Genomic DNA, 27,575 nt, shown 5'->3' with positions numbered 1-27,575 from the left:
TGTTTGCTCGTCACGTGAATGTGCACAGTGAAGGAAATATCTTTCAAGTTTACTGAGGATGGTGAAAGCTTTATGGATGTTTTTACTGATGCTGGGTAGATTCCTCTTTGTGCTGCTGATGGTCTGACTGTGAATATTTTTGGGGCAGAAGTCAAACGACCCATATCTGCACATTTAAAATGTAAAGGACAAAGAATGTGACAGATTCAATATCTCTTCCCTTAATAACCTGTGTTTCACTCACATGTCACAGTAATAGAGATGTTTGCTGAACTCCTTCCCAGCTCATTCTCAGCTGTGCAGTAATACTCTCCAGAGTCTGACGACCGGATGGAGCTGAGGACAAATTGTGTCTCTTCACTGAGAGGTTGAACTTTTTTATCTCCACTTCTCTTGTACCAGGTGTATTTAGCTGCTGGGTTAGCATCACTGCTGCAGGTCAGAGTCACTGAGCTGCCCTCCATGATCTCACCAGAGGGACTCACTGACACAGTGGGAACCTTTGGAGCATCTGAAGGATAGTCTATATTAACACACAGGAGGAGAATACAATCAAAACACTGTCTGTATTATTTGTTAAAAGTTTAAATTTAAATTATTTCCACATTATTGTAGCTTCAAGAGGAGGCGTAAACTCACACAATGTAGGAGAAGGGAAACGCTCATGTCCTTCTATAGCACAGTGATAGCTGTCTTCAGCATTAAAGTGTTGGAGGTGAAAGTATTTTTTTCGTCCAACAAGTTCATTGTTATTGTACCAAACGTAGGAAAGATGATCAGGGAGCTGACACCTGCTGTGACAGGTCAGCTCTGTCCAGGTAGAATATGGATTGGCTGTTGATCTCCTCACATGTACCTGGAGCTGAGGGGCTGTGAACAAACATGTTATTTTATTTCAACATACACACTAACATTTCAAACTGACTCTAATGTAAATGTTACCTGTGACAGACAGAGTGACTCCAGCTGAACCAGTTAAACTCCCAGTAGGTTGGTTTGTTGTGAACCTGAACTTGTACACAGCTGAGTCGCTCTCTCTCAGGTTAGAGATTCTCAGAGTGCACTTGTTGTTTTCACAGAGATACTCCACACGACCTGAATACTCCGGATCAGTCCTTAGATCAATGTGAATCCCTTTACTCACTTGAATGAACCAGAAAGTTTTCTGAACAGTAGTATCAAGGTAATTCCACCTGGATGGGTATGTGTAGGTACAGGTAATGTCCACTGTTGATCCTCTGAAGGCACAGATCTCAGTAGAAGTGTAACTCACACCCCAGTCAATCTGACTCCTTACCACTGTAACACAGAGCACATCAGAGAATCAGAAGATAAACTTATACATTTATAAAACTAACTCCCTGTATTTTCTCTGGTGAATCACCAGTCGGCAGGTTTTCATTTTAACCCTTCTGTTGTCCCTGCTTCCCCCGGCTTTTGGCCCCCTCACATAGCCCACCACATATTAGCACGCACACGTAGTGCAATAGACAAGTGGGCAGCCCTTCCAGATGTATTTGTTACACCCGCGGCACACGGTGTGAGTTTTACAGTCCTTTTTCCTGGGGCATATGTGACACCTCTTCCTCTTACTCGCCCCGAGCGGGGCTGCTGCGGCGGCGACTAGGGCTAGGGAGGAGGCCGGACGCTCGGGTCGAGCGTCGCCGTTGTGGTCAAGAGCTCTCCGTGCGGCGACGGCGGCGGCTTTCAACGGGCTTCACAACCGCCGCGGGCGCTTCCGTGCGGGGCATGTGCTCCCTTCATGCGATGAACGGAGTCACAGCCGCCAAATTTGTCCGTGGCGCGTCTCACTCGTCTCGCGGTCGTCGAAGCGCAGCAGTCTGAGTACGTGTGGAAGAGTTTTAGGGGCATCATGGCACGAAATATCGCCCAGCCGCTCTCGAAGTCCCACAGGCTGGCGGCGGCCTCGCCCCCGGGACCTGTACACGCCGGCTAAGATCAGCAGCCCTACGTAGGCACGCAGGTCGGTCTCGTCCATCCCTTTCCAGTCGTCGCCGTATTTTCGACGACCTTCCCGATTTGTCATCTCCAGGATGATGTTCTCTACCGTCGGCGTGACGAACAGGTGGAACTTCGAGGCTAGGTCACGGGCGCGGGACGTCGCGTGCATGGTGGGGACCGGGGGGACCCCGATGGGCGTAGCGGCGGCGCATTGAGCCGCAGCAGAGGAGGAGGAGGAGGAGCAGCGGCCCTCCTCTTGGTCGTACGCCCTCGAGGACCATGTTATTTCTCCGTTTCTTGACAGGAAGGTCTCTCTTTCCACGAGTCCGGTGGTGGTGGTGGTGCCGTGGTCTTGTCCTTCTTCTTCTTCTTCTTCTTCTTCTTCTTCTTCTCCCGAGGATGAGCACGATGACGAATCTGCAGCAGCATCACACATTGGGTCTTCGTCTTCGTCTTCGTCTTTGTCGTCTCGGTCTTCTTCTCTGTCTTCTTCTCGGTCTTGCTCTTCCGCGTCCTCTTCGGGTTCAGAGGATTGTTGCTGGGAGAACAGCTGTTGGAGAACCTGTTCTCTGGTGAAACGCGCTTGACGTGACATCGTGACCTGGTCAGGGAGAACGGCACACGGAGAAAAACACCGGCTTCTCTGTGGGGTCTCAATGACCCCAGGAGAATTGGATAATGACAATCCGTGGGTCACCCTAACCCTAACCCTGACCGGCCAGGGCTTGCAGATGATCACACGCATGAACGCACTCACACACACACACACACACACACACACACACACACACACACACACACACACACAGACACACACACACTCTGGGTCAATCCGACCCAGGAACAACACGAGGGTTAAGATGATGACGATGCCAAGATGAGGAAACTTTCAGTTCACAAAAAACACAGGGAAGTGCCCTTTAGACTTCAGAGTGAGGGAGAAACACACTGTTGGAGGTGAGGAACATGAGGGACCTTGTAGAAGTTGCTCTTATAATGGAGCAAACTGGCCAATATGGAGGAAATGATCTGTGTCTTTTATGCAGAGTCGACCAAAGATGGACGACACGTCTCCACTTCCTTCCACTCTCCAGAAATGAAGCCAAAATATCCTGGATACCAACGCTGCCATCTTTCACATTTGGAACCACAGTCTGCACAGTAGTGATCCGGAGATGGATCCACAGTATCAAGGTCCCGCCCATACATGAGCTCGACCAATCCTGAGTCAGCTTCAGCTGTCAATCATGAAGTTTAATCTAATTTTCATTTCATCAAATAACTAATTAAAACCAAACTTATGAGAAACATGAACAATAGAGTGTGATAAGAACGACCTAAAATGACACAAACCATCTTTGAGAAAAATGTATTTGACTTTTTAGATTGGTCCATGTTCCATCCACTAACATGGAGGAGACAGGATGTATGTTCTATACTGCAGCCAGCCACCAGGGGGCGATCACAATGCTTTGGCTTCACTTCTGGGGAGCAGTCATGTCTTCAATCTTTATTTACACAAGCAGAATACTAGTACTAGTACTACAGTAGTTTGTCAGTACTGACAGTAGTATCCCAAGAGTTCAATGTGCCCATGCAGAAAAAAGTATTTAAAGACACATGAAGTTATGGTACAATGCATTATCTCAAATACTCCAGCAGATGGTGCTGTTAGTGAAATACTGTAGATTAAACTCACACATTGACGGAGAGTGGAAATCCTCGTGTCCTTTAACAGCACAGGAAACTCTGTCTGTACGATGAAAAGTATCTGAATAAGATGCTCCTTCCTTCTTCTTCTTCTGTTGATTCCTGTACCAGACGTAGTTCAGATGATCAGGAAGACGACAACTGCTCTGACACCTGAGCTCTGCATTGTTATAAGAGCCAAACTTCACTGATGTGCTCACCTGCACATGCAAATCTGTGTGTGAGAATAAGGAATTCATTTTAGTCCAAACTGACAACACACACATGCATATAAAAGTGCACAGACACACTCAAGTGAACCAAACAAGATGTAGGAAATAAATGAATGAATGTTCAGATGTAAATGTTACCTGTGACAGACAGAGTGACTCCAGCTGAACCAGTTAAACTCCCAGTAGGTTGGTTTGTTGTGAACCTGAACTTGTACACAGCTGAGTCGCTCTCTCTCAGGTTAGAGATTCTCAGAGTGCACTTGTTGTTTCCACAGAGATACTCCACACGACCTGAATACTCCGGATCAGTCCTTAGATCAACGTGAATCCCATTACTCACTTGAATGAACCAGAAAGTTTCCTGAACTGTAGTATCATGGTTATTAAATGTGGATGGGTATGTGTAGGTACAGGTAATGTCCACTGTTGATCCTCTGACGGCACAGATCTCAGTAGAAGTGTAACTCACATCCCAGCCATTCTCACACTGTACCACTGTAACACAGAGAATCTGATTCATAACGACACCAGAGAACACTTAGTTTACTTTTTACTTTTTGCAGAAAAGAAACACATTTCCATGAGCAGCATTCCATAGCATTTCAACTAATGACTCCACACACTGATGACAATTCCTGCATCGAGAGGAGAGGAACTCAGTCATAATTGTCATGGCAATTTTCTATTAATCAAACACAAAGTCATACAGTTGTCTTTCGGTAAATTTAATTCTACATCTGCAGATGGACTCACCATACACATCACCTGGCGTGAAATGTACAATGAGCAAAGAACACAGTAGAATTGGAATACTTATAGCTCACAGCCCCCTCCCACTAGCTAAAGAGAAGTTATTCATCAGCTTCTTTGATGTTTCATTACGGTGGGGGACGTCCTGGCTTCATCTCTGGCCCAGATCCCTGCAGTGACTCCTTTTGTGAAATCCTAAAACCATTTGCTCAGAGACACTAAAGGTTTCAAGCTTCCCGAGGGCATCCCTGGACAATAATCGTAAACCCTTAGTTTAAACTCACATCTGTTCATTTAGATAAACACGTCTGTTCATCCATTAATCATTACCCAAGATCAGAATTTCCAACACATGATGATAATAATAATAATAATAATAATAATAATGTTCTAGACGATAGAAACTTTGAAACAAAGATACAAATTAATACTGATGATAATTCCTTCATATATTTTCTTTCTGCATCACTTTACAGGTGGTGATCTGAAAATGAATGAATGGTTCATTTATATTTTTTCTTTCTTTCTCAAACTCACTTCAGGTGAATCAGAAGTCCGAGTGTAAAATAGAGTGAAACATGAATGTAGACGTACAGTACCTGTCACAGTGAGAAGAAGGACAACAAATCCACTCGCTGCTGCAGTTACACTCATAGTAGCTGCTGCTCTCGTCTGTGACTTCAAACAATAAAAACGTCCACAGATAAATAATGTGCACAAGATGAAACTCAGTCACATCACAGACACGTCTACCTACAACACAGAAGAGTCTGAGAATAAAGACAGATTCTGTAAGAGAAAGATAAATTTAAACTGTTGAACACCCCCAACTTCCTTCCTCTTTCCACTTACCTGCATACTGAGACCTGATGGTGTTAGATTAAACTGTGGTTAACGAGTGTGAGAAACAACTTTAGTTGCTGTTCATACCAAACCTGTATCATCCACATCACAACATCTCACTGACACAAGAAAGACAAATTTAAGGAGACTTGAGAAAAACTGGGATGTTTTTAATCTCATCTGTTCAGTGTCTCATTAAGATGCAATAAAGATTGACATGAAAAAGACAAATTAAAGAAAGATTCAAAATTTAACCGGAAAATAAACTGCCATTAATACAGTAAGTGAGATTAAAATATAGTAAGAGTTTCAAAACAAAAGCAAAAATTAGAACAAATGAGCTTCACAATATAATGTAAAAATAAAAATATATTAACAGAATAAAAAAAAAAATTTTAATGATCCCGAAAGAAAATCTGCTTTGTTGCAAAACTGTACATCACAAAGTTAGAAAAGAGGAAGTTGTGAGTGAACAACAAATGAAATAAACAAGACTATAAATATGAATAATGTTTTGAAGAACTCTCTCCTGAAGAAACCCACCCTCAACCCGTCTGAAGTTAACAACTACAGACCTGTCTCTCTCCTTCCGTTTCTTTCCAAAACTCTCGAGCGAGCTATCTTTAATCAACTCTCCTCCTATCTTCACCAGAACAACCTTCTTGACCCTCACCAGTCTGGTTTCAAGGCACTCAACTGAGACTGCCCTCCTTGCTGTCTCTGAGCAACTTCACACTGCTAGAGCAGCTTCTCTCTCTGCTGTCCTTATTCTTTTAGACCTTTCTGCTGCATTTGACACAGTGAACCACCAGATCCTTATTTCCTCCCTTCAGGACTTGGGTGTCTCAGGCTCTGCTCTCTCCCTGCTCTCATCCTACCTCAACAACCGCACTTACGGGATAACTTGGAGAGGATCTGTGTCTGAACCTTGTCCTCTCACTACTGGGGTCCCTCAAGGTTCCATCCTGGGTCCCCTCCTCTTCTCTCTTTACACCAACTCTCTCGGCTCTGTCATTCACTCACATGGCTTTTCCTACTGTGATGGAAATTCATCTTGAGATTTGAAATAATGAGATTCTCAGACTGGAGTTGCCTTTGAGTCTTTTTAATAGTAAGCTCTGCAGAGGTTACACAACAAGCACGGGTGCTCAAAGTGGAACTGCCCCAAAGTTCACAAAAGCCAGAACTTCTACAAAGAGGCATTTCAGAAAACATAACATGAAAAAAAGACATGAAATCATCATCTGTGTCTATCTGCTGTGTCCGTCCGCTGTAGCAGTTGGAAGAAAACATCACAGAATAAGGGCAGACACCCTGTTTGTCAAGGTCACAGCAGTGAGACACCGCCAAATAAGGGTTCCATCCTGTCAGGTAGACAGTATCACAGCAGTGAGACACCTGGTCAGTGGAATTTTCCATTACACTACCATAGCTATGCTGATGACACCCAACTAATCCTCTCTTTTCCCCAATCTGAAACACAGGTAGCAGCACGAATCCATGCCTGTCTGACTGAAAATTAACCTTGACAAGACTGAACTACTTTTCCTTCCAGGGAAAGGCTCCTCCCACCCACGACCTGACTATTAACTTTGACGACTCCGTGTTAGCCCCCACTCAGACTGCTAGAAACCTGGGTGTGACACTCGACAGCCAACTCTCCCTTACTGCCAACATTACTGTAACAACACGTTCGTGTAGATTCATGCTGCACAACATCAGGAGAATACGCCCCCTTCTCACTCAGAAGGCGGCGCAGGCGCAGGCTCTGGCTCTGGTCCAGGTTCTGGTCCAGGCTCTGGTCACCTCACACCTAAACTACTGCACCTCCCTCCTGGCAGGTCTACCTGCTAGTGCCATTCGACCTCTGCAGCTCATCCAGAATGCAGCAGCTCAACTGGTCTTTGACCTAAATTCACTCACACTACTCCGCTCCCTTCACTGGTTACCAGTAGCTGCCCGCATCCGTTTCAAAACATTAGTACTTGCGTACCGTGCTGCGAACTGGTCGGGTCGTCTACATCCAGGACATGGTCAAATGTTACACCCCAAACCGTTCACTCCGCTCTGCATCTGCCAATCGGCTTGTTGCTCCCTCACTGCGAGCTAAACACTCATCAAAATCACGACTGTTTGCTGTCCTGGCTCCTAAATGGTGGAATGAGCTCCCCATTGACATTCGGACATAAGAAAGTTTACACATCTTCCGCCGCAAACTAAAAACACACCTCTTCCGACTATACCTTGAATAACATTTTTAAAACAAACAATTTAGTAGCACTTAAAATGGCACTTACTTATAGCACTTTGTAGTTTTGTTTTTTTGAAGAAATTGTACTTTCTCTATTCTTGTTGTTTTGGGTTTGTACCCTCATGGTTGATGCACTTATTGTAAGTCGCTGGATAAAAGCGTCAGCTAAATGAAATGTAATGTAATGTAATAATGAAGAAAAAGAAAAAGTATAATTAACATCAGTCTCCTAAAGGTGCAGCAAACAAACTAATTATGTTACTAAAATTACCAAAACTAATATTATAATAATGAATCAATAATCCTAATGAAGAATAAGTGATAATGTATAATCTTTTTTGTATAACTTATAAACCTGGATCACAGCAGAACAACATTATTCTGTTCGTAACAACATTCGAGCTTCACACCCTGAGAGAGACGTCAGAGGAAAATGGCCGCCGTGTGAACATGGTGGATTAAAACACACCTAACTCCTTCTTCTTCACGTGTTTAACACGTGATGTGAGAAATACCACAAAACACTAAAGTGAAATCAATGGGCCTGATGCAAACTTTGAACAGACACCAGAGGCAACACAGCTCATCTGGTGTCAGCAGTTCACTTTGTGTTAACGGTCAAATTCAAGGCGTTCATCACGTAAGTAGCAGCTCACATCCACATGAGACGTGGTCCCTCCAGTCCTCAGAGGAAATGAGTACAACTACTGATCGGCTGATGATGGAAACGCTGGAAACAATAGTGTAGAAACAGAAAGAAGTGAAAGCGACAGAATCCTCTCTGTGGTTTTATCAGTAAAACTATTTACTACCATCTAGTGGCAGCAGTGTTACACTACAATTAACTAATAATGCTTGTTTTGATTATTTTATGAATAGAAAAAAGTTAATTACAAGTTTACAGTTTGTCGACCGTCTGACACACACCGCAGATATTTTCATGTTTGAAGCTGCAAGTTATAAAATGTTTGATATTTTTCATTCAGGCCAAATGTGGCGTTTTTAACAACTTCTACAAGTTGCTGATATATTTCAGATAAAAGTCGAGTCACCGAAGTGAATTTATCCATTAGCTGTCAAGACAAGTCACTTAAAACTGAACATTCACTTCAACAATGATGCTGGAGTCTGACTGTCACCAAAGTAGGATTCATCCTGTGGGGACCATGAACAGTTGTATGAACTTCTATTCAAATCCATCCCGCAGCTGTTGAGATATTTCCATCGGGACTGAGGTGATTTCCAGACGTTGGTCTAAACAGCAGGAGGTTTTTTGACTGTGCTGTACAATGCAGCTGGATCCTCTCCAGTGTCCTGACCTCTGGTTCTGAAAGGAGATAAAACAAATAAATGATCAGGAGGTCAAGGAGACGTAGCATTAAAGGAGACATATTGAGTTTCAAAGTTCTGCAAAGTTAAAAAGCCCAAAGTCTGAGCTCCTCTCCTGGTAAAACGAGCTCCTCTGCCCCACAGAAAACATGAAGCTCCTGAAACACCTCACCAGTAGTCCCGCCCGTACCTCTGCATCATCGGCAGAAGCCAGGGCTGTAGCAAACGTAGCATAAGCAGTATTTAAATGTAAACAGTGGTGCGTTGAACACCTTGTGTTACGAAGTGTTAGCAGAGGAGGTCATTCTTGGCATTCTCGTGGAAAACATCTCGGAGGTAGATGATGTGGGTTAAAATACGTGTTGAATGCTTCAATACAGGCTGAATGTCACAGTCTCTGCTTCCGTCGTCTGGAACAGCAGCTTCTAACACCAGCATCTGTAGAGAACTTTAGAATCCATTGTGTCACTGCCTTTTTAAAACAGTCGCTGCTGATTGGGGAACACCTCTGACACACCCACCAAACGAGAGCCCGCTGCACACGGGTTCAAACAAACATGTCGTTCACCACGGAAACGCTAGTTAAACTATAAGAAATGATTTGAGATTGAATGTGTCCCTCGTAAAGTGAGAGTGGAGGATTTCCTACATGCACAGGAAGTGGTTAACCAATCACAACAGAGTGGGCCGGGTGACCAATCAGAGCAGACTGGGCATTATCAGGAGGGGGGGGGCGGACTTAAAGAGACAGGAGCTAAAACCAAGTGTTTGAGACAGAGGAGCTGCAGCAATAGACAGTCTGAGGAAAGTGATGTTTTCTGAACATTAAACATTTTAAAGTCACAACACTAATTAAAATGATCAAACTGAATATGAGCAGAATATGTTTCCTTTAACAAATACACGTTTTTAAACAAACAAGAAAATGAAAGTGTAAAAACAAATGACTTCTATAGGATATATCTCTGTTTATGATGTTTTGTGGTGTTAGTGAGGATAATGGTCCTGAATGAAGAGCTGCTCACCTCGGGGCAGATCTGTTAAAGTTGACAGAAGCGTACGCAACCTCCTCCACCTCCTTGTGTTTGCTGGGTTCAGCTGATCCGACGTTGGAGTAGACGGGATCCGTCTGACTCTTCATGAAGTGGACACTGGCATAGTGAAGGTCACAGTTTTCCTCAGACTGATTGGGTAGACGCTGCAAACACAAATTTGCTTTTGAATCTTGGACATGTGGCAGTATGGACAACGTTAGAGTCCAACTATCGCAGCTATTGATTTATTTAAAGCGCCTCCTTCTACACCAGACGTGTTTCAAGGACAGGAAACATGTGGTTCTGCTAAAAACCAAAAGGAGGGAAGGTCTTCAGTTTGAATTCCAAACACTAACACTACAAACTTCTCACTTAGTGTGTATGTGAGCCACTTGTGTGCGCTTTCACATCGGTTGTGTCCAGATAAGACTACATCTGGGAGCTGGATGTTCACGTACTGTAGCAAAGTTTGGTCGAAACAAGTTGTGTAACATCATTTAATTAGAGGTCGAGCTACACACAATATAATCCCTAGACCCCAAAACTATCTGTCAGCAAACATTGATAAAAAACTCTTTTAGCACTATATTTTGGGTGTATAGTGTGTATCATTTAATTGTATAACACTTTAATACAACTGCAGGTCTACAGACACAGAGGCACTTAAAAAAAGAAAAGTCAGGCTCACAGAAACTAGAAGGAGCGAGAAGGAAGGGGGATAGGCCACACCCCCTTAACTCCCTTCTTTCTCTCAGTCTTGTTCCGACCAGCAACGAGTACACAACTCTCCGTCTCGCCGATGCACCGCGCCCTACTCACCGACACTCAATGCCACACAGCGCTATCTCTCCAAACTCGTAACACAATTACCTCAAATTCACGTAAAATGGCAACATACTCACTAAATACAGATATGAAAGAACACGACTGCTCTGTGGATCAACCTTTAATTATAGAGCTGCATCCACACGCAGCCAACACTGACTTTATTTGTCCCAACGACACAGACTACGAACAGCAGTCTCACACACACTTAGTCTCAGACAGAACAACGCAAAATCAACGTGTTACACAGCCACACCCAATGGTGATCTGCTCCACATTACAGTGCTCCACACTAAAGATATCTGAACCAATCAACACAATCTTTCACAAACTTTGACAAGATTTAAAGCAGCACATGTTACAAATCAACAAACTTAGAGCAGCATCAAGTGTCATAGTTCTGATTGTTTTTACAATTGCAATTTTGACTGTGATTTTAATAACTAGTTTTTAATCTTCACATGACAGAGAAAAGGGTTTGACGTGAGAAATAGTGGCGTTTGAAAGGATTGGACGCTGAACTGTGTGTCTCACCTGCTCACTGTGGTCAAGTCTGTCCCCAGGATCAGCAGATTGCTGAGAGTTTCTCTTTTTTCTGATCAATTGAACCAAATAACAAACAATATACATAATAATTGAGTTGATTTAATTTAACAGGACAGATTTTCAGGAACTCATTGTACAAAGCTTTAGTGGAACAGATTTGCTCACCTGATCAGTAGGAACACGGAGAGGAGAGTCACAGAGAGGAAAACTGCAGCGGCTGATCCAATGAGTGCTGATCTCAATGATCGTGGTAAAACTATGATGAAATAACTTTACTTTCACATCATTTCACGAAATCACAATACTTAAAGGTGCAGGACGAAACATTTACAAAAACAACTTTTTGTCATGTTTGCTAAACCTGTCTCGATGTTCTGACTGAATATAAAGACAGTTTCTTTTCTAATAAAGTGTTTTGAAGAGTTCTGAGTTCTCTGAGTGGCCTGTTTGTGGGCGTGTCTCTTAAAATGTTAATGAGCCACTGCTCCCCCTGCTGGGAGGTGTATGTGTGACGTGTGCACAGGAGCAGGGTTTTGTTTTCACCACTGTCTGTCTGCTGAGAGCTGTTTGCTCGTCACGTGAATGTGCACAGTGAAGGAAATATCTTTCAAGTTTACTGAGGATGGTGAAAGCTTTATGGATGTTTTAACTGACGCTGGGTGGATTCCTCTTTGTGCTGTTGATGGTCTGACTGTGAATATTTATGGGGCAGAAGTCAAACGACCCATATCTGCACATTTAAAATGTAAAGGACAAAGTATGGGACGATTAGATTTCTCTTCACTTACTGTACTTTAATCGTCCAGAAAAATTATTAGCAATAAAATTGTTGACCTAGTTTTTGTGTCAGGTGCTTCATGATTCTCAGCTGACAACCACAATAGTCAGTTTGCCAGGTGATGCTGTTGGTCAGTCAGTATTGTTCATGTGCAATATGATGGGCTTGATATACAGCTGTGACACATCTGGAAATCCTGAGTATTGATGGTTTAAGGTTCTGGTGAATGAAAAGGAGCGGGGGTGTAGGCTGTAAAAGTCAGTCCTTTTGTTTGTTGGTTGTTGATTTTAAGCAAGATTACACAAAAACTACTGAGTCGATTAGCATGAAACTTGAAGGTAGGATGAGGTACGGGTCAGGGAAGAACTTTGGTGTGAATCCAGATAAGGGGGCGGACCCAGGAACTTTCTGTAAGAATGCGTCACAGTGCTGGGTTTCATGGATATGTGGATGTTTTCTACTCACACTGGACGTCTAAGTGTAGAGACGTGGAGTTGATCCGTCCGTACTGATTCTCAGACTTGCAGGAGTAGACCCCGCTGTCCCCAGAGCTGATGGAGGAGAGACGATAAACGCCCTCTGGTGCTTGAAGCAGAGTTCGGTTCTCCTTGTACCAGGTGTAATTAGCTGCTGGGTTAGCATCACTGCTGCAGGTCAGAGTCACCGAGCTGCCCTCCATGATCTCACCAGAGGGACTCACTGACACAGAGGGAGGCTTTGGAGCGTCTGGTGTAAAACATGCAAGATCATGAAATCAACTCAGAAATATTCATTCACCAAAGTGAAGAACTTTTCAATCTCTGGTTTTGATAAGTGCTACTTAAATATAGATGATCATTATTAACCCGGGGCGCCAGCACAGACAGAAGCAGGTACTGAGGGTTTTGTTTTCAGCCCGTGTGTGTGAATGTACAAAATAACTCAACACATCAACCAAACTTACTGAATATTATAGTGAATATTAACTTTTGCAGCTGATCGATCAAAGGTCAGAGGTCAAGATGAGCAAAGATTTGACCCAAAAGACACATTTTCCAAGATATTTCCACAAATAGCAGAGAGACTAAATCATATACTGATCAGAACATTATTCCCCATCATATAATGGATAGATGACTTATAAGTAATGTCACAAAGAAGTTAGAGAGTGTAGTGGAAAATTCAACTGACCAAGTGTCTAACTGCTGTGATACTGTCTACCTGACAGGATGGAACCCTTATCTGGCGGTGTCTCACTGCTATGACCTTGATCAAAGGGTGCATGCCCTTATTTGGTGATGTTTTTCTTCCAACTGCTACAGCGGACGGACAGACACAGATGATCTCATGTCTTTCATGTCTTTTTTTCATGTTATGTTTTATGAAACGCCTCTTTGTATAAGTTCTGGCTTTTGTGAACTTGCTGCCAGTTCCATTTTGAGCACCCGTGCTTGTTGTGTAACCTCTGCAGAGCTTACTATTATAAAGACTCAAAGGCAACTCCAGTCTGAGAATTTCATTATTTCAAATCTCAAGATGAATTTCCATCACAAACTTGGCGTCACGAACAGGATCCCTTGAAAGATCGTCTGGACCCGAGAAGTTTTCGGTGGCTGATCACCCAGGAGAGAAAATCTTCTGCCTCTACCTCCAACAGTTAAGAGAAGAGAGGGCCGAAATAACTTGGGTTCCGGACCTTCTTCACAGGGATCCAAAGACCTCTCTTTGGTCATCTTATACCTGGTGAGATGTTGAAATTCTGATTTTCATGACTGTTTAGATGATTTCTCAAATACAAAATCAAACATAAGAAATAATACATTTAAAGGGTTTTATTTGGAACGGGTGTATTAGTCATTCTCTCTGGATTATTGTGGATTAATGATGTTAATCTGACTCGTCCTTGTGGCAATCATCCTAGTTGAAGGCATTTTTCCTGTTTTGCCGGAGAAAGAAACAAGGATTTATGGAGACGTCCACGTCTTAAATTGAGTGTTCAAGGTAAATTGTGGATGAGAGTGAGGACGGGAAAGTGTGACATTTTTCTTCCAATATGGTCCAGAGACTTTGCTTTTCCTCATAACGGGTCATTCATTGTCGAAAAAATTAAACTTTTAAGAGAGAAACTCCTCGAGAAAGAGGAAGAATTAAAAAGCAACAAAATAGAAAAAATAAATAAATAAATCAAGGTCGCAATGTGGAAAGACAGAAGATAATAAGAAAGTGTCTTGAAATGTGGGAAAAAGAGGCAGAGTGTAGGGACAGAAAACAAACATTTAAACAGATGGCTAAGGTTGATAAAAAGGAAACTGAGAAAGTTGAAAAGAAATCATATAGATCTCTGTATTCTCCATTACAGGGTGTGGCAGTCCTATCCTCGACGCCTGCCTTCCTCCTCACCTACGACAAAACCCTCCTCCATATGATGTGCAGAGACCAGACTCCACCAATCAACGATCAGGCCCATCTCAGACTCCACCCACTGCTCTCCCAGTCTATGGAGACGGGGCAGCAGGAGGACTGAATGATGACGCCACCTCTTCCTCATCTTTAGGCCCCACTGACTTTGCAAAGATATGTCCGCACTGTGGGGGAGACCTCCGTCTGACTTCACCAGACTGGGATGATGCGCTTAATGCAGCATATGTCAACGCTCTCAACACACTCCTCAACGCCCCGAGGACCGCCTTCCCCAATAAAATTGACATGTCCAAAATAACGGGGTGCAAACAACAACCAGGCGAAACCGTAGGAGATTTCCTCACACGTCTGACCGTCCTGTTTAATCAACACAGAGGCATCCCCATACCTGACAACCTTGGCAACGAGCCAGGGGCTTATGAAACACATCTGAAACAGGCCTTCTTGAATGGTCTGCTCCCCCCACTACAGGCAGACGTAGGCCACACCTGCATCGGGCTTGAGGATGCTCGCTTGACAGAGGTCAGATGTCATTCTGAACATGCTGAACGTCAACACAAAGAAACCAAAGACAAAACTCAGCAGAAAAAGAATCAACAACTCCAGAAAGCACAGCTAACCATGATGTAGGCTGTGTCAGCCCTGTCAAGGCCCCACAGACAAGATAACGCTGATAGCAGAGCCAACTTCACTGAACCAGAAAGAGAGGGGCGCTGACGTGGCCGTGGGGGAGGTTTCTCTGTACACTGGGCCAGGGACTGCCCCCAGCAGTGAGAGGAGGGGGAGACAAGAACTTTCACTGCCGACTGAACTACAGAAAGTGAGGAGGGGGCAGACGGGGGGAGACGACCAATCTACCCGCCGAGGATCAGAGAAAGGGAAGTGAAACACAGATACATACGCCACTGCAATGAAGAAAATGCTTGCAATTCTAACCGCACATACACACAAAAGCTCCAGCAATGAAGAAATCGCTTGCTAAACTAACCGCACACACACACACACCAGAGCAAACACAACTTTGTGGTTCTTATGTTAAGTACAATAGTGATGCTTTTAAGAAAATGCCTCAACTCGAACTGTGTGTTAACGGTCACAAACTTAATTTCATGGTCGACTCTGGTGCAGGTTATTCTGTGGTTAGGATGTCAGATTTGCCCACAACTCCTGAGATGAGTGGTCGCTTTATATTCTCTCAAGGTGCCAGCGGTGCCAATGTAAAAGAAAATTTCACAAAACCTCTCAAATGCGCCGCTCAGTTTGACAAACATCCCATAAGGTTTGAACATGATTTTCTGTTGTCTCCCTGTTGCCCAATTAATCTATTAGAAAGAGATTTGATGATTGTGTTAGGCCTCAATTTAGTATCCTCCCCTGATGGAGTGACAGTTACGCACAATTCTTCTTCACAATGTCACAGACCACACTTGAGCAGCTGCTTGTATATCAGTGTCAACTTCCTATAAATGCCTCCACTGATCTGCTCTCCAGGTCAGGGTCTCTCGTCACCCCTTTTTTCTGATTTTATGCACACTGATTCATTGCATTGCACTTCACATGTGACAGACACAGCAGATCACGTTTATGAATCTCTGTTTTTGCCTTTTCCTGATGATTCTCTGAAAGTGTCCAATATTTTTTGGTCTGGTTCCAGAAGTGCAGCTTCCGTCTCACTCACTGACCAACAGATGGCACTGTTTCGCGTCTCGAATTCCAGCCCTCACATCTCGCTCTCCAAGTCCCATGATGACCAGTGGCAAGACTTAGGCCCATTTGTCAGATCATGCCAGGCTGCCATTGGTTGGCAACCCACAACCACGCCTGATGTAATGTATTCACCCAGTCTGAGTGCATTTGATCTAAAAATGTCTCCAACCTTCTGTTCTCCAGCCACACGCTCATTTGTTGTGACTGAAAATCACCTTCATTCTTATGCAATGTTGTCCAGCCCCTCTGATGTTTCTCCTTTGCTTTCAGATCTGCCTGAAACACTGTGGGCAAAGGACAAATATAATGTGGGCAAAATCACTCCAAAATCTGATTATAGGCCATGTAAACAACAATATCCACTCAGACAGAAAGCAGTGGAGGGGATACGTCCTGTTTTTGAATCCTTTTTGCAGGCTGGTGTAATTGTCCCCTGCCCTGATTCATCGGTCCGCACTCCACTGTTCCCAGTTAAGAAGATCAGAGACAAAGGTCAACCTACTGAGTGGCGGTTTGTGCAGGATCTGAAGGCTGTGAATGATGCTGTAATTGCTCGATAGCATATTGTTCCCGACCCATACACGCTGCTTTCCCAAATTCCGTCTAATGCAGCGTGGTTTTCGGTTGTAGACTTATCCAATACTTTTTTTTTGTGTTCCTGTCCACAGGGACAGCCAGTACTGGTTAGCTTTTAATTTTGAAAACAAGGCCTACACGTTCACACGCCTATGTCAAGGCTACTGTGAATCTCCATCATTATACAATCAGGCTCTCAGGAACAGTCTTGAACCCCTCATCCTCACTCCGGGTTCAGCTCTCTTGCAATATGTTGATGATCTACTAATTGCCAGTCCCACACAGGAGCAATGTGAAACAAATACGATCGCTTTGCTGAGACATCTGGCTCGTGAGGGCCATAAAGTCAGCCTCAGCAAACTACCGTTTGTACAACAAACTGTCACGTTTCTGGGTCATGTCATCACCAAAGATGGCAAATCCCTGTCTGATAAGAGAGTAGAAGCTATTGTTAACATGCCTAAACCCTTGACGAAGAAACAACTCATGTCATTCATCGTCACATGCACTTTCTGTAGAACGTTCATTCCTGACTTGGCTCTTCTTGAAGCCCCTTTAGGTGCTCTATACCATGGCAAATCACTCATTCCTCACGAACGTGTCGTTTGGACTCCAGAGGCAGTCGAGGCATTTGTCACACTGAAGAAGACGCTGCAGCAATCTCCCACTCTTGCTCTCCCTAACCCTGACAAACCTTTTGTTCAGGCTGTGGATGAGAGAGACCGCTGCATGACTTCCGTCTTCCTTCAGTCTCATGGTGAAAAAAAAAAAGCTGTCCTTGCCTCACGACATAGTAGGTTACTCTGACTTGACACTCCTTGTTCCTCATGCTGTGTCTCTCATTCTTACAGAACAGAAGACCTCACATCTTTCTGCTGCTCGCTGGTTGAGGTATCACACTGTTCTTCTTGACATGCCCAACATCACAGTGAAACGCTGTTCAACTTTGAACCCAGCCACGCGTCTTCTGCTTCCGGATGACGGGGAAGAACACAACTGTGTGGCTGAACTTCAAGTCCAGTGTTCCCCACGACCTGACCTCTCTGACGAACCTCTTTCTAACTCTGACTTGATTCTGTATGTCGATGGGTCCGCCTCACGTGACCCTGTCTCTGGTACTAACTGTGTTGGTTTTTCTGTTTGTTCAGATAACGAAGTTCTCCTCTCGAGTTCTCTTTCTCATCACCTCTCAGCCCAGGCAGCAGAGCTCATTGCACTCATGGAAGCATGCAAATTGGCTACTGGTAAAACACTCACAGTCTACACTGACTCCAGATATGCGTTCGGTGTAACTCATGATTTTGGCGCCCTTTGGCAACACAGAAACTTCCTCAAATCTTCTGGTAAAAAGATAGCACACCACGGTCTCATCACAGATCTTCTGTCTGCCATTTTGCATTGTTAAGAGACATTATTCCACGATGGGGAATTCCTAGCAGAATTTCCAGTGACAATGGCAGACACTTCGTAAACGAAGCTGTCAAACAACTCGGTTCTCATCTAACTATGGATGTGCGAACACACTGTGCACATCATCCAGCCAGTGGTGGAGCTGTGGAACGAGAGAACGGCACACTCAAAACTAAACTTGCAAAGTGCTGTGAAGGCACAGGTCTTGCATCGACAAAGGTCCTGCCTCTGGTGCTGATGTACATGAGGATGAGAAAACGAACCCCACATTGGTGTTGATCCTGCGTCTTCTCCGCTTCCATCCACAGACTTGTGTGATCATGATATGTTGTCCTATTGCTCTAACCTGACTTCTTCTCTTTCAGACATCAGGACACAGGTGGCAAGGGCCCTACCAGGTACTGCTCACAACCCACACAGCAGTGAAAGTTGCTGAAAGAGCCACCTGGATCCACGCCAGCCACTGCAAACGAGTACCAGCTCCATCTGACCAGCTGACGCCTTCAACTCAAAGCACACACACTGATACTTCCACAGGTTGAGAAGCACCGAGAGTGTTGTATGATTAACCACACGAGCGTTCTGCCACAACACAGAAGAAATCTGCCTGACAACTGAGACCATGGACAGGCCATGGCATCCATTTCGACATCCAGGGTTGTGTGGCCTGAGAGGCTCGCTATACGTGTTACTCATGATCTCCTCTATTATTGTTTTGCCCATTATTCTGTCTAGATGCACTCCTATAAAATCTCTGATGATCTAACGAACTGTCTTTTCCATCCAGCACATGCAAATTTGACTAGACAAAAGATAAAGTGATTCAGGTCCCCTTGATCCGTAACTTATTCCCCATCCCTCCCTACCTGGACACTGACAGCACAGATGGTTCTGATGACGATACTCAATTTTAGGTTTTTTATGTTATTTTCTCCCCCCAGCTTGCTTATGTGTTTCTTAATGATTTCACTAGACAAAAACAGCTACTGCAATTATCCTTTCAACTTCATATTTTATGATGCTTTAATTTGAAGCTCTGTGAATTTTTAAGGTTGATGTGAGTTACTTTATGAAGTTTGTACATACTGAATCAATTTTACTTCCAAGCAAGAATTAAAAAAGTTTTTACTGGATATTTTCAACCTTAGATATATGTTGTGCCATAATGCATCAAACGTGATACCATAAAATGGTGTGCCTTTCGGCATTCAATAAATTTGGTTATCAAGATAAAAATATTAAATATTAATATTTTATTATTAATATTAAATAATAACTTTAATTGATTAAAGTTACCTCGGGGCACCACCCTTCAAAGGAAGGGAAAATATAGCCAATTTATTGATTAAGTCTCATAGATTAAGGTTCTAACTACAAATTTGGAACTCTGATTAACAATTAAATTAATAACTATAACCAAAATTACCATATAGATAGTTAGCTAAGTTGAAAGATATGGGGTTCTTGACAGTGTAGAGGTTGGCGAAATTCACTTATGCAACATTAATGGAAAAACATTTGTGAAAGAAAAACATTTATTATGAATATAATAAAGTATAAAAACACAAATTACTAACGGTCTAATTGTTAAACAAAGATAGGTATGTGTGTATACATGTGTGTGTGTCTGTGTGAGTCAGCGTGCTTTCAAGATGGTCGCTGGCCAAAGAGATAACACCCGTCCCCCACCTATTGGAATGTTTACGACCAGTCCGTGGAAAGGGGAAAACGGAAGTTGCTGTGCAGTTCGCAGTTTTGTGTCATCTTGCTGGTTCCTGTTGAGTTCAGTTCAGTTGCTGGCTGAAGTTTGCAAGCAGGACATCGAGTCGCTGCTAGGACGTTGGTAGAGCTTGGAGTGCGAAGAGGTTTCCTTGGTAAGATGAGCTGGAAGCTGCACCTTTGTGCTCCTCTCGAAGAGTTGGATGGGAAGAGAAGATGTGAGCTGGAGAAGAGGCTCGACAGCCTTCTCTCCTTGGAGGGAGTGTAGAAAAAGAGACACCCTTCTCCCCGTTGAGGGAGTTTAGAAAGAGAGAGCTCGAGCTCGAGGAGCTGGAGAACTTAGCTTATATTGGCCCGGTGACCTCACAGGTCATGGGGTCCAGAGTGACCAATGGGAGTTGAAACCTGTGTCCCTGGGGGGGGGTTTCCACCCCTCTGTGTGAAGTTGATGCCCTCTGGGACATTGAGTTCCTTGCTCTGGTTTTTAATGGCCCCTGGGAGACGGAGTCCTGGGGGAACATGCGGCTTCAGGGTTTGATGGCACATGTAGGCCGAAGTGTGGTTTCACACAAAACCATGGCCCAACATATACTGTATGTTGACATTTAACGTTTTATTACATTTTAATATGAGTTACTTTTGCCAATCAATACAGTATGTTAAATTTTGATAATGGTTAATGAGATGATGATGTTGTTTGACCTGATTTCCTTCCATTTTCATTTTAAATGCTTGCTCAATTACAGGAAAAGAACTTTTTTCTTTCCACAAAAACAGCAGCGGCTACCTATTGCACCTCCCTGCCATGCATCGATGTTCTAGAACCTCTCCATGGTGGATGTGACCCTGTACGTACGCAAAGTGCGTGGGTTGAAGACTCGTCGATATTCTTCTATGATTATGATGTTGATTATGATGTTTCTTGATTATTTTTCGTTAGTGATCATATTTTTATTGATGATCAAAGGGGAAAGTGTATTGGAAATCCCCCTGACCAGGTGTCTAACTGCTGTGATACTGTCTACCTGACAGGATGGAACCCTTATCTGGCGGTGTCTCACTGCTATGACCTTGATCAACAGGGTGCATGCCCTTATTTGGTGATGTTTTTCTTCCAACTGCTACAGCGGATGGACAGACACAGATGATCTCATGTCTTTCATGTCTTTTTTCATATTATGTTTTATGAAATGCCTCTTTGTATAAGTTCTGGCTTTTGTGAACTTGCGGCCAGTTCCATTTTGAGCACCCGTGCTTGTTGTGTAACCTCTGCAGAGCTTACTATTATAAAGACTCAAAGGCAACTCCAGTCTGAGAATTTCATTATTTCAAATCTCAAGATGAATTTCCATCACAAGATTTACATCATGCATCCTTAAAACTGCCTACCTGCTGTATTCCTGCCTCTAATAGGACTATAGAGACGACCTGAAGCTTATATACATTGAAAAATAATCTATGATCATATGGTGGGAATGTCGTCACTATGAGTTTAGAAAATGACGTCATATAGTGTAGCTATGCAACAACAGATGTTTTCACCCCAGTCCGTTTGTTTGTTGGTTGTTGATTTTAAGCAAGATTACACAAAAACTACCAAGTCGATTAGCATGAAACTTGAAGGTAGGATGAGGTACGGGTCAGGGAAGAACTCAGGAAAGTTTGGTGTGAATCCAGATAAGGGGGCGGACCCAGGAACCTTCTGTAAGATTGCGAGACAGTGCTGGGTTTCATGGACATGTGGATGTTTTCTACTCACACTGGACGTCTAAGTGTAGAGACGTGGAGTTGATCCGTCCGTACTGATTCTCAGACTTGCAGGAGTAGACCCCGCTGTCCCCAGAGCTGATGGAGGAGAGACGATAAACGCCCTCTGGTCCTTGAAGCAGAGTTCGGTTCTCCTTGTACCAGGTGTAATTAGCTGCTGGGTTAGCATCACTGCTGCAGGTCAGAGTCACCGAGCTGCCCTCCATGATCTCACCAGAGGGACTCACTGACACAGAGGGAGGCTTTGGAGCGTCTGTATGTGTGAAAACAGAATGATGATAACAGATGACAGACAATGTGTTTAACATTTGGGGACATATATGATATGATGTGTTAAAGTCAAAGGTGCTCAGGTGAGTGGAGTCACTGAGTTACAACAGCAAGGTTGTTAAACTGACACAGGTAAATTCTTCTTGTTGTTAAGTGAGAGGTATTTTTCAATGATTTCCTGTTGCACTACTGTTTCCAGACTCCCCTGAATGTCCACAGATTTCCAAACCATCGTCCAGTTTGTAACGTGGACTTGTATGGAGGTGTATGTGTGACGTGTGCACAGGAGCAGGGTTTTGTTTTCACCACTGTCTGTCTGCTGAGAGCTGTTTGATCGTCACGTGAATGTGCACAGTGAAGGAAATATCTTTCAAGTTTACTGGGGATGGTGAAAGCTTTATGGATGTTTTAACTGACGCTGGGTGGATTCCTCTTTGTGCTGCTGATGGTCTGACTGTGAATACTTATGTGGCAGAAGTCAAACGACCCATAACTGCACACATTTAAAATGTAAAGGACAAAGAATGGGACAGATTCAACATATCTTCACTTCATAACCTGTGTTTCACTCACATGTCACAGTAATAGAGATGTTTGCTGAACTTCTTCCCAGCTCATTCTCAGCTGTGCAGTAATACTCTCCAGAGTCTGACGACCGGATGGAGCTGAGGACAAATTGTGTCTCTTCACTGAGAGGTTGAACTTGTTTATCTCCACTTCTCTTGTACCAGGTGTATTTAGCTGCTGGGTTAGCATCACTGCTGCAGGTCAGAGTCACTGAGCTGCCCTCCATGATCTCAGCAGAGGGACTCACTGACACAGAGGGAGGCTTTGGAGCATCTGAAGGATAGTCTATATTAACACACAGGATGAGAATACAATCAAAACACTGTCTGTATTATTTGTTAAAAGTTTAATTTAAATTATTTCCACATTATCGTAGCTTCATGAGGAGGCGTAAACTCACACAATGTAGGAGAAGGGAAACGCTCATGTCCTTCTATAGCACAGTGATAGCTGTCTTCAGCATTAAAGTGTTGGAGGTGAAAGTATTTTTTTCGTCCAACAAGTTTATTGTTATTGTACCAAACGTAGGAAAGATGATCAGGGAGCTGACACCTGCTGTGACAGGTCAGCTCTGTCCAGGTAGAATATGGATTGGCTGTTGATCTCCTCACATGTACCTGGAGCTGAGGGGCTGTGAACAAACATGTTATTTTATTTCAACATACACACTAACATTTCAAACTGAGTCTAATGTAAATGTTACCTGTGACAGACAGAGTGACTCCAGCTGAACCAGTTAATCTCCCAGTAGGTTGGTTTGTTATGAACCTGAACTTGTACACAGCTGAGTCGCTCTCTCTCAGGTTAGAGATTCTCAGAGTGCACTTGTTGTTTTCACAGAGATACTCCACACGACCTGAATACTCCGGATTAGTCCTTAGATCAACGTAAATCCCATTACTCTCTTGAATGAACCAGAAAGTTTCCTGAACTGTAGTATCACGGTAATTCCACCTGGATGGGTATGTGTAGGTACAGGTAATGTCCACTGTTGATCCTCTGAAGGCACAGATCTCCGTAGAAGTGTAACTCACACCCCAGTCAATCTGACTCCATACCACTGTAACACAGAGCACATCAGAGAATCAGAAGATAAACTTATACATTTATAAAACTAACTCCATGTATTTTCTCTGGTGAATCACCAGTCGGCAGGTTTTCATTTTAAGATGATGACGATGCCAAGATGAGGAAACATTCAGTTCACAAAAAACACAGGGAAGTGCCCTTTAAACTTCAGTGTGAGGGAGAAACACACTGTTGGAGGTGAGGAACATGAGGGACCTTGTAGAAGTTGCTCTTATAATGGAGCAAACTGGCCAATATGGAGGAAATGATCTGTGTCTTTTATGCAGAGTCGACCAAAGATGGACGACACGTCTCCACTTCCTCCCACTCTCCAGAAATGAAGCCAAAATATCCTGGATACCAACGCTGCCATCTTTCACATTTGGAACCACAGTCTGCACAGTAGTGATCTGGAGATGGAGCCACAGTATCAAGGTCCCGCCCATACATGAGCTCGACCAATCCTGAGTCAGCCTCAGCTGTCAATCATGAAGTTTAATCTAATTTTCATTTCATCAAATAACTAATTAAAACCAAACTTATGAGAAACATGAACAATAGAGTGTGATAAGAACGACCTAAAATGACAGAAACTATCTTTGAGAAAAATGTATTTGACTTTTTATATTGATCCATGTCCTTCCCACTAACATGGAGGAGACAGGATGTATGTTCTATACTGCAGCCAGCCACCAGGGGGCGATCACAATGCTTTGGCTTCACTTCTGGGGAGCAGTCATGTCTTCCATCTTTATTTACACAAGCAGAATACTAGTACTAGTACTACACTAGTTTGTCAGTACTGACAGTAGTATCCCAAGAGTTCAATGTGCCCATGCAGAAAAAAGTATTTAAAGACACATGAAGTTATGGTACAATGCATTATCTCAAATACTCCAGCAGATGGTGCTGTGTTAGTGAAATACTGTAGATTAAACTCACACATTGAAGGAGAGCGGAAATCCTCGTGTCCTTTAACAGCACAGGAAACTCTGTCTGCAGAATTAAAATAACCTGAATAAGATGCTCCTTCAATCATCTTCTGTTGATTCTTGTACCAGACGTAGTTCAGATGATCAGGAAGACGACAACTGCTCTGACACCTGAGCTCTGCCCAGATAGAAGAGTCATACTTCACTGATCTGCTCACCTGCACATGCAAATCTGTGTGTGAGAATAAGGAATTCATTTGAGTCCAAACTGACAACACACACATGCATATAAAAGTGCACAGACACACTCAAGTGAACCAAACAAGATGTAGGAAATAAATGAATGAATGTTCAGATGTAAATGTTACCTGTGACAGACAGAGTGACTCCAGCTGAACCAGTTAAACTCCCAGTAGGTTGGTTTGTTGTGAACATGAACTTGTACACAGCTGAGTCGCTCTCTGTCAGGTTAGAGATTCTCAGAGTGCACTTGTTGTTTCCACAGAGATACTCCACACGACCTGAATACTCCGGATCAGTCCTTAGATCAACGTGAATCCCATTACTCTCTTGAATGAACCAGAAAGTTTCCTGAACTGTAGTATCATGGTTATTAGATGTGGATGGGTATGTGTAGGTACAGTTAATGTCCACTGTTGATCCTCTGAAGGCACAGATCTCAGTAGAAGTGTAACTCACATCCCAGCCATTCTCACACTGTACCACTGTAACACAGAGAATCAGATTCATAACGACACCAGAGAACACTTAGTTTACTTTTTACTTTCTGTAGAAAAGAAACACATTTCCATGAGCAGCATTCCATAGCATTTCAACTGATGACTCCACACACTGATGACAATTCCTGCATCGAGAGGAGAGGAACTCAGTCATGATGATAATAATAATAATAATAATAATAATAATAATAATAATAATAATAATAATATTTTGAGCTCTATACGATAGAAACTTCTAAACAAAGATAAAAAATAATACTGATGATAATTCCTTCATATATTTTCTTTCTGCATCACTTTACAGGTGGTGATCTGAAAATGAATGAATGGTTCATTTATATTTTTTCTTTCTTTCTCAAACTCACTTCAGGTGAATCAGAAGTCCGAGTGTAAAATAGAGTGAAACATGAATGTAGACGTACAGTACCTGTCACAGTGAGAAGAAGGACAACAAATCCACTCGCTGCTGCCGTTACACTCATAGTAGCTGCTGCTCTCGTCTGTGACTTCAAACAATAAAAACGTCCACAGATAAATAATGTGCACAAGATGAAACTCAGTCACATCACAGACACGTCTACCCACAACACAGAAGAGGCTGAGAAAGTCAAACTGTTAAACACATCCCACTTCCTTCCTCTTTGCACCTACCTGCATCCTGAGCCTGATGGTGGTCGAGTAAACTGTGGTTTGTACGAGTGTGAGAAACAACTTTAGTGGCTGTTCGTACCAAACCTGTATCATCCACATCACAACATCTCACTGACACAAGAAAGACAAATTTAAGGAGACTTGAGAGAAACTGGGATGTTTTTAATCTCATCTGTTCAGTGTCTCATTAAGATGCAATAAAGATTGACATGAAAAAGACAAATTAAAGAAAGATTTAAAATTGAACTGGAAAATAAACTGCCATTAATACAGTAAGTGAGATTAAAATATACGAAGAGTTTCAAATCAAAAGCAAATTAGAACAAATGAGCTTCACATTAAATGTTAAAATATATGAAGAGAATAAAAAACAACTTTTAATGATCCCTAAAGAAAATCTGCTTTGTTGCAAAACTGTACATCACAAAGTTAGAAAAGAGGAAGTTGTGAGTGAACAACAAATTAAATAAACAAGACTATAGATATGAATAATGTTGTGAAGAAAAAGAAAGTATAATTTACATCAGTCTCCTAAAGGTGCAGCAAACAAACTTATTATGTTACTAAAATTACCAAAACTAATATTATAATGATGAATCAATAATCCTAATGAAGAATAAGTAATAATATATTATCTTTTTTGTATAAATTATAAACCTGAATCACAGCAGTACAACATTATTCTGTTCGTAACAACATTCGAGCTTCACACCCTGAGAGAGACGTCAGAGGAAAATGGCCGCCGTGTGAACATGGTGGATTAAAACACACCTAACTCCTTCTTCTTCACGTGTTTAACACGTGATGTGCGAAGTACCACAAAACACTAAAGTGAAATCAATGGGCCTGATGCAAACTTTGAACAGACACCAGAGGCAACACAGCTCATCTGGTGTCAGCAGTTCACTTTGTGTTACCGTCACATTCAAGGCGTTCATCACGTAAGTAGCAGCTCACATCCACATGAGACGTGGTCCCTCCAGTCCTCAGAGGAAATGAGTACAACTCCTGATCGGCTGATGATGGAAACGCTGGAAACAATAGTGTAGAAACAGAAAGAAGTGAAAGCGACAGAATCCTCTCTGTGGTTTTATCAGTAAAACTCTTTACTACCATCTAGTGGCAGCAGTGTTACACTACAATTAAATAATAATTCTTGTTTTGATTATTTTATGAATAGAAAAAAGTTAATTACAAGTTTACAGTTTGTTGACCGTCTGACACACACCGCAGATATTTTCATGTTTGAAGCTGCAAGTTATAAAATGTTTGATATTTTTCATTCAGGCTAAATGTGGCGTTTTTAACAACTTCTACAAGTTGCTGATATATTTCAGATAAAAGTCGAGTCACCGAAGTCAATTTATCCATTAGCTGTCAAGACAAGTCACTTAAAACTGAACATTCACTTCAACAATGATGCTGGAGTCTGACTGTCACCAAAGTAGGATTCATCCTGTGGGGACCATGAACAGTTGTATGAACTTCTATTCAAATCCATCCCGCAGCTGTTGAGATATTTCCATCG

The 27,575-nt window shown here is 42.8% G+C and overlaps 1 protein-coding gene and 3 long non-coding RNA genes across 4 annotated transcripts in view; all 4 read right to left on the bottom strand.

Moving 5' to 3' along the window:
* The window catches only part of LOC117754516 (hemicentin-2-like), a 541,775-nt gene that overhangs the window by 466,756 nt on the left and 47,444 nt on the right, over window positions 1-27,575 (bottom strand). Inside the window, exons 10-13 of the mRNA XM_034573444.1 lie at window positions 22,663-22,929; window positions 21,812-22,072; window positions 12,706-12,966; window positions 245-523 (exon numbers count right to left, since the gene is read on the bottom strand). Of these exons, the coding sequence (XP_034429335.1) occupies window positions 245-523; window positions 12,706-12,966; window positions 21,812-22,072; window positions 22,663-22,929 (1,068 nt within the window). The remainder of the gene's footprint in view (window positions 1-244; window positions 524-12,705; window positions 12,967-21,811; window positions 22,073-22,662; window positions 22,930-27,575) is intronic.
* Window positions 995-4,078, bottom strand: LOC117758775. Its single transcript, XR_004613364.1, has 3 exons — window positions 4,023-4,078; window positions 3,662-3,886; window positions 995-1,299 (listed from the first exon to the last, which is right to left on the bottom strand). It is a non-coding gene; the product is annotated as an uncharacterized LOC117758775 (long non-coding RNA).
* Window positions 8,889-11,700, bottom strand: LOC117758462. Its single transcript, XR_004613297.1, has 4 exons — window positions 11,628-11,700; window positions 11,451-11,511; window positions 10,083-10,255; window positions 8,889-9,055 (listed from the first exon to the last, which is right to left on the bottom strand). It is a non-coding gene; the product is annotated as an uncharacterized LOC117758462 (long non-coding RNA).
* On the bottom strand, window positions 23,583-25,085 carry LOC117758724. Its single transcript, XR_004613351.1, has 3 exons — window positions 25,025-25,085; window positions 24,667-24,888; window positions 23,583-23,716 (listed from the first exon to the last, which is right to left on the bottom strand). It is a non-coding gene; the product is annotated as an uncharacterized LOC117758724 (long non-coding RNA).

The sequence above is a fragment of the Hippoglossus hippoglossus genome, chromosome 1 (assembly GCF_009819705.1).
Source record: "Hippoglossus hippoglossus isolate fHipHip1 chromosome 1, fHipHip1.pri, whole genome shotgun sequence".
Lineage (NCBI taxonomy): Eukaryota > Metazoa > Chordata > Actinopteri > Pleuronectiformes > Pleuronectidae > Hippoglossus > Hippoglossus hippoglossus.
This window is presented reverse-complemented; position numbering and strand designations above follow the sequence as displayed.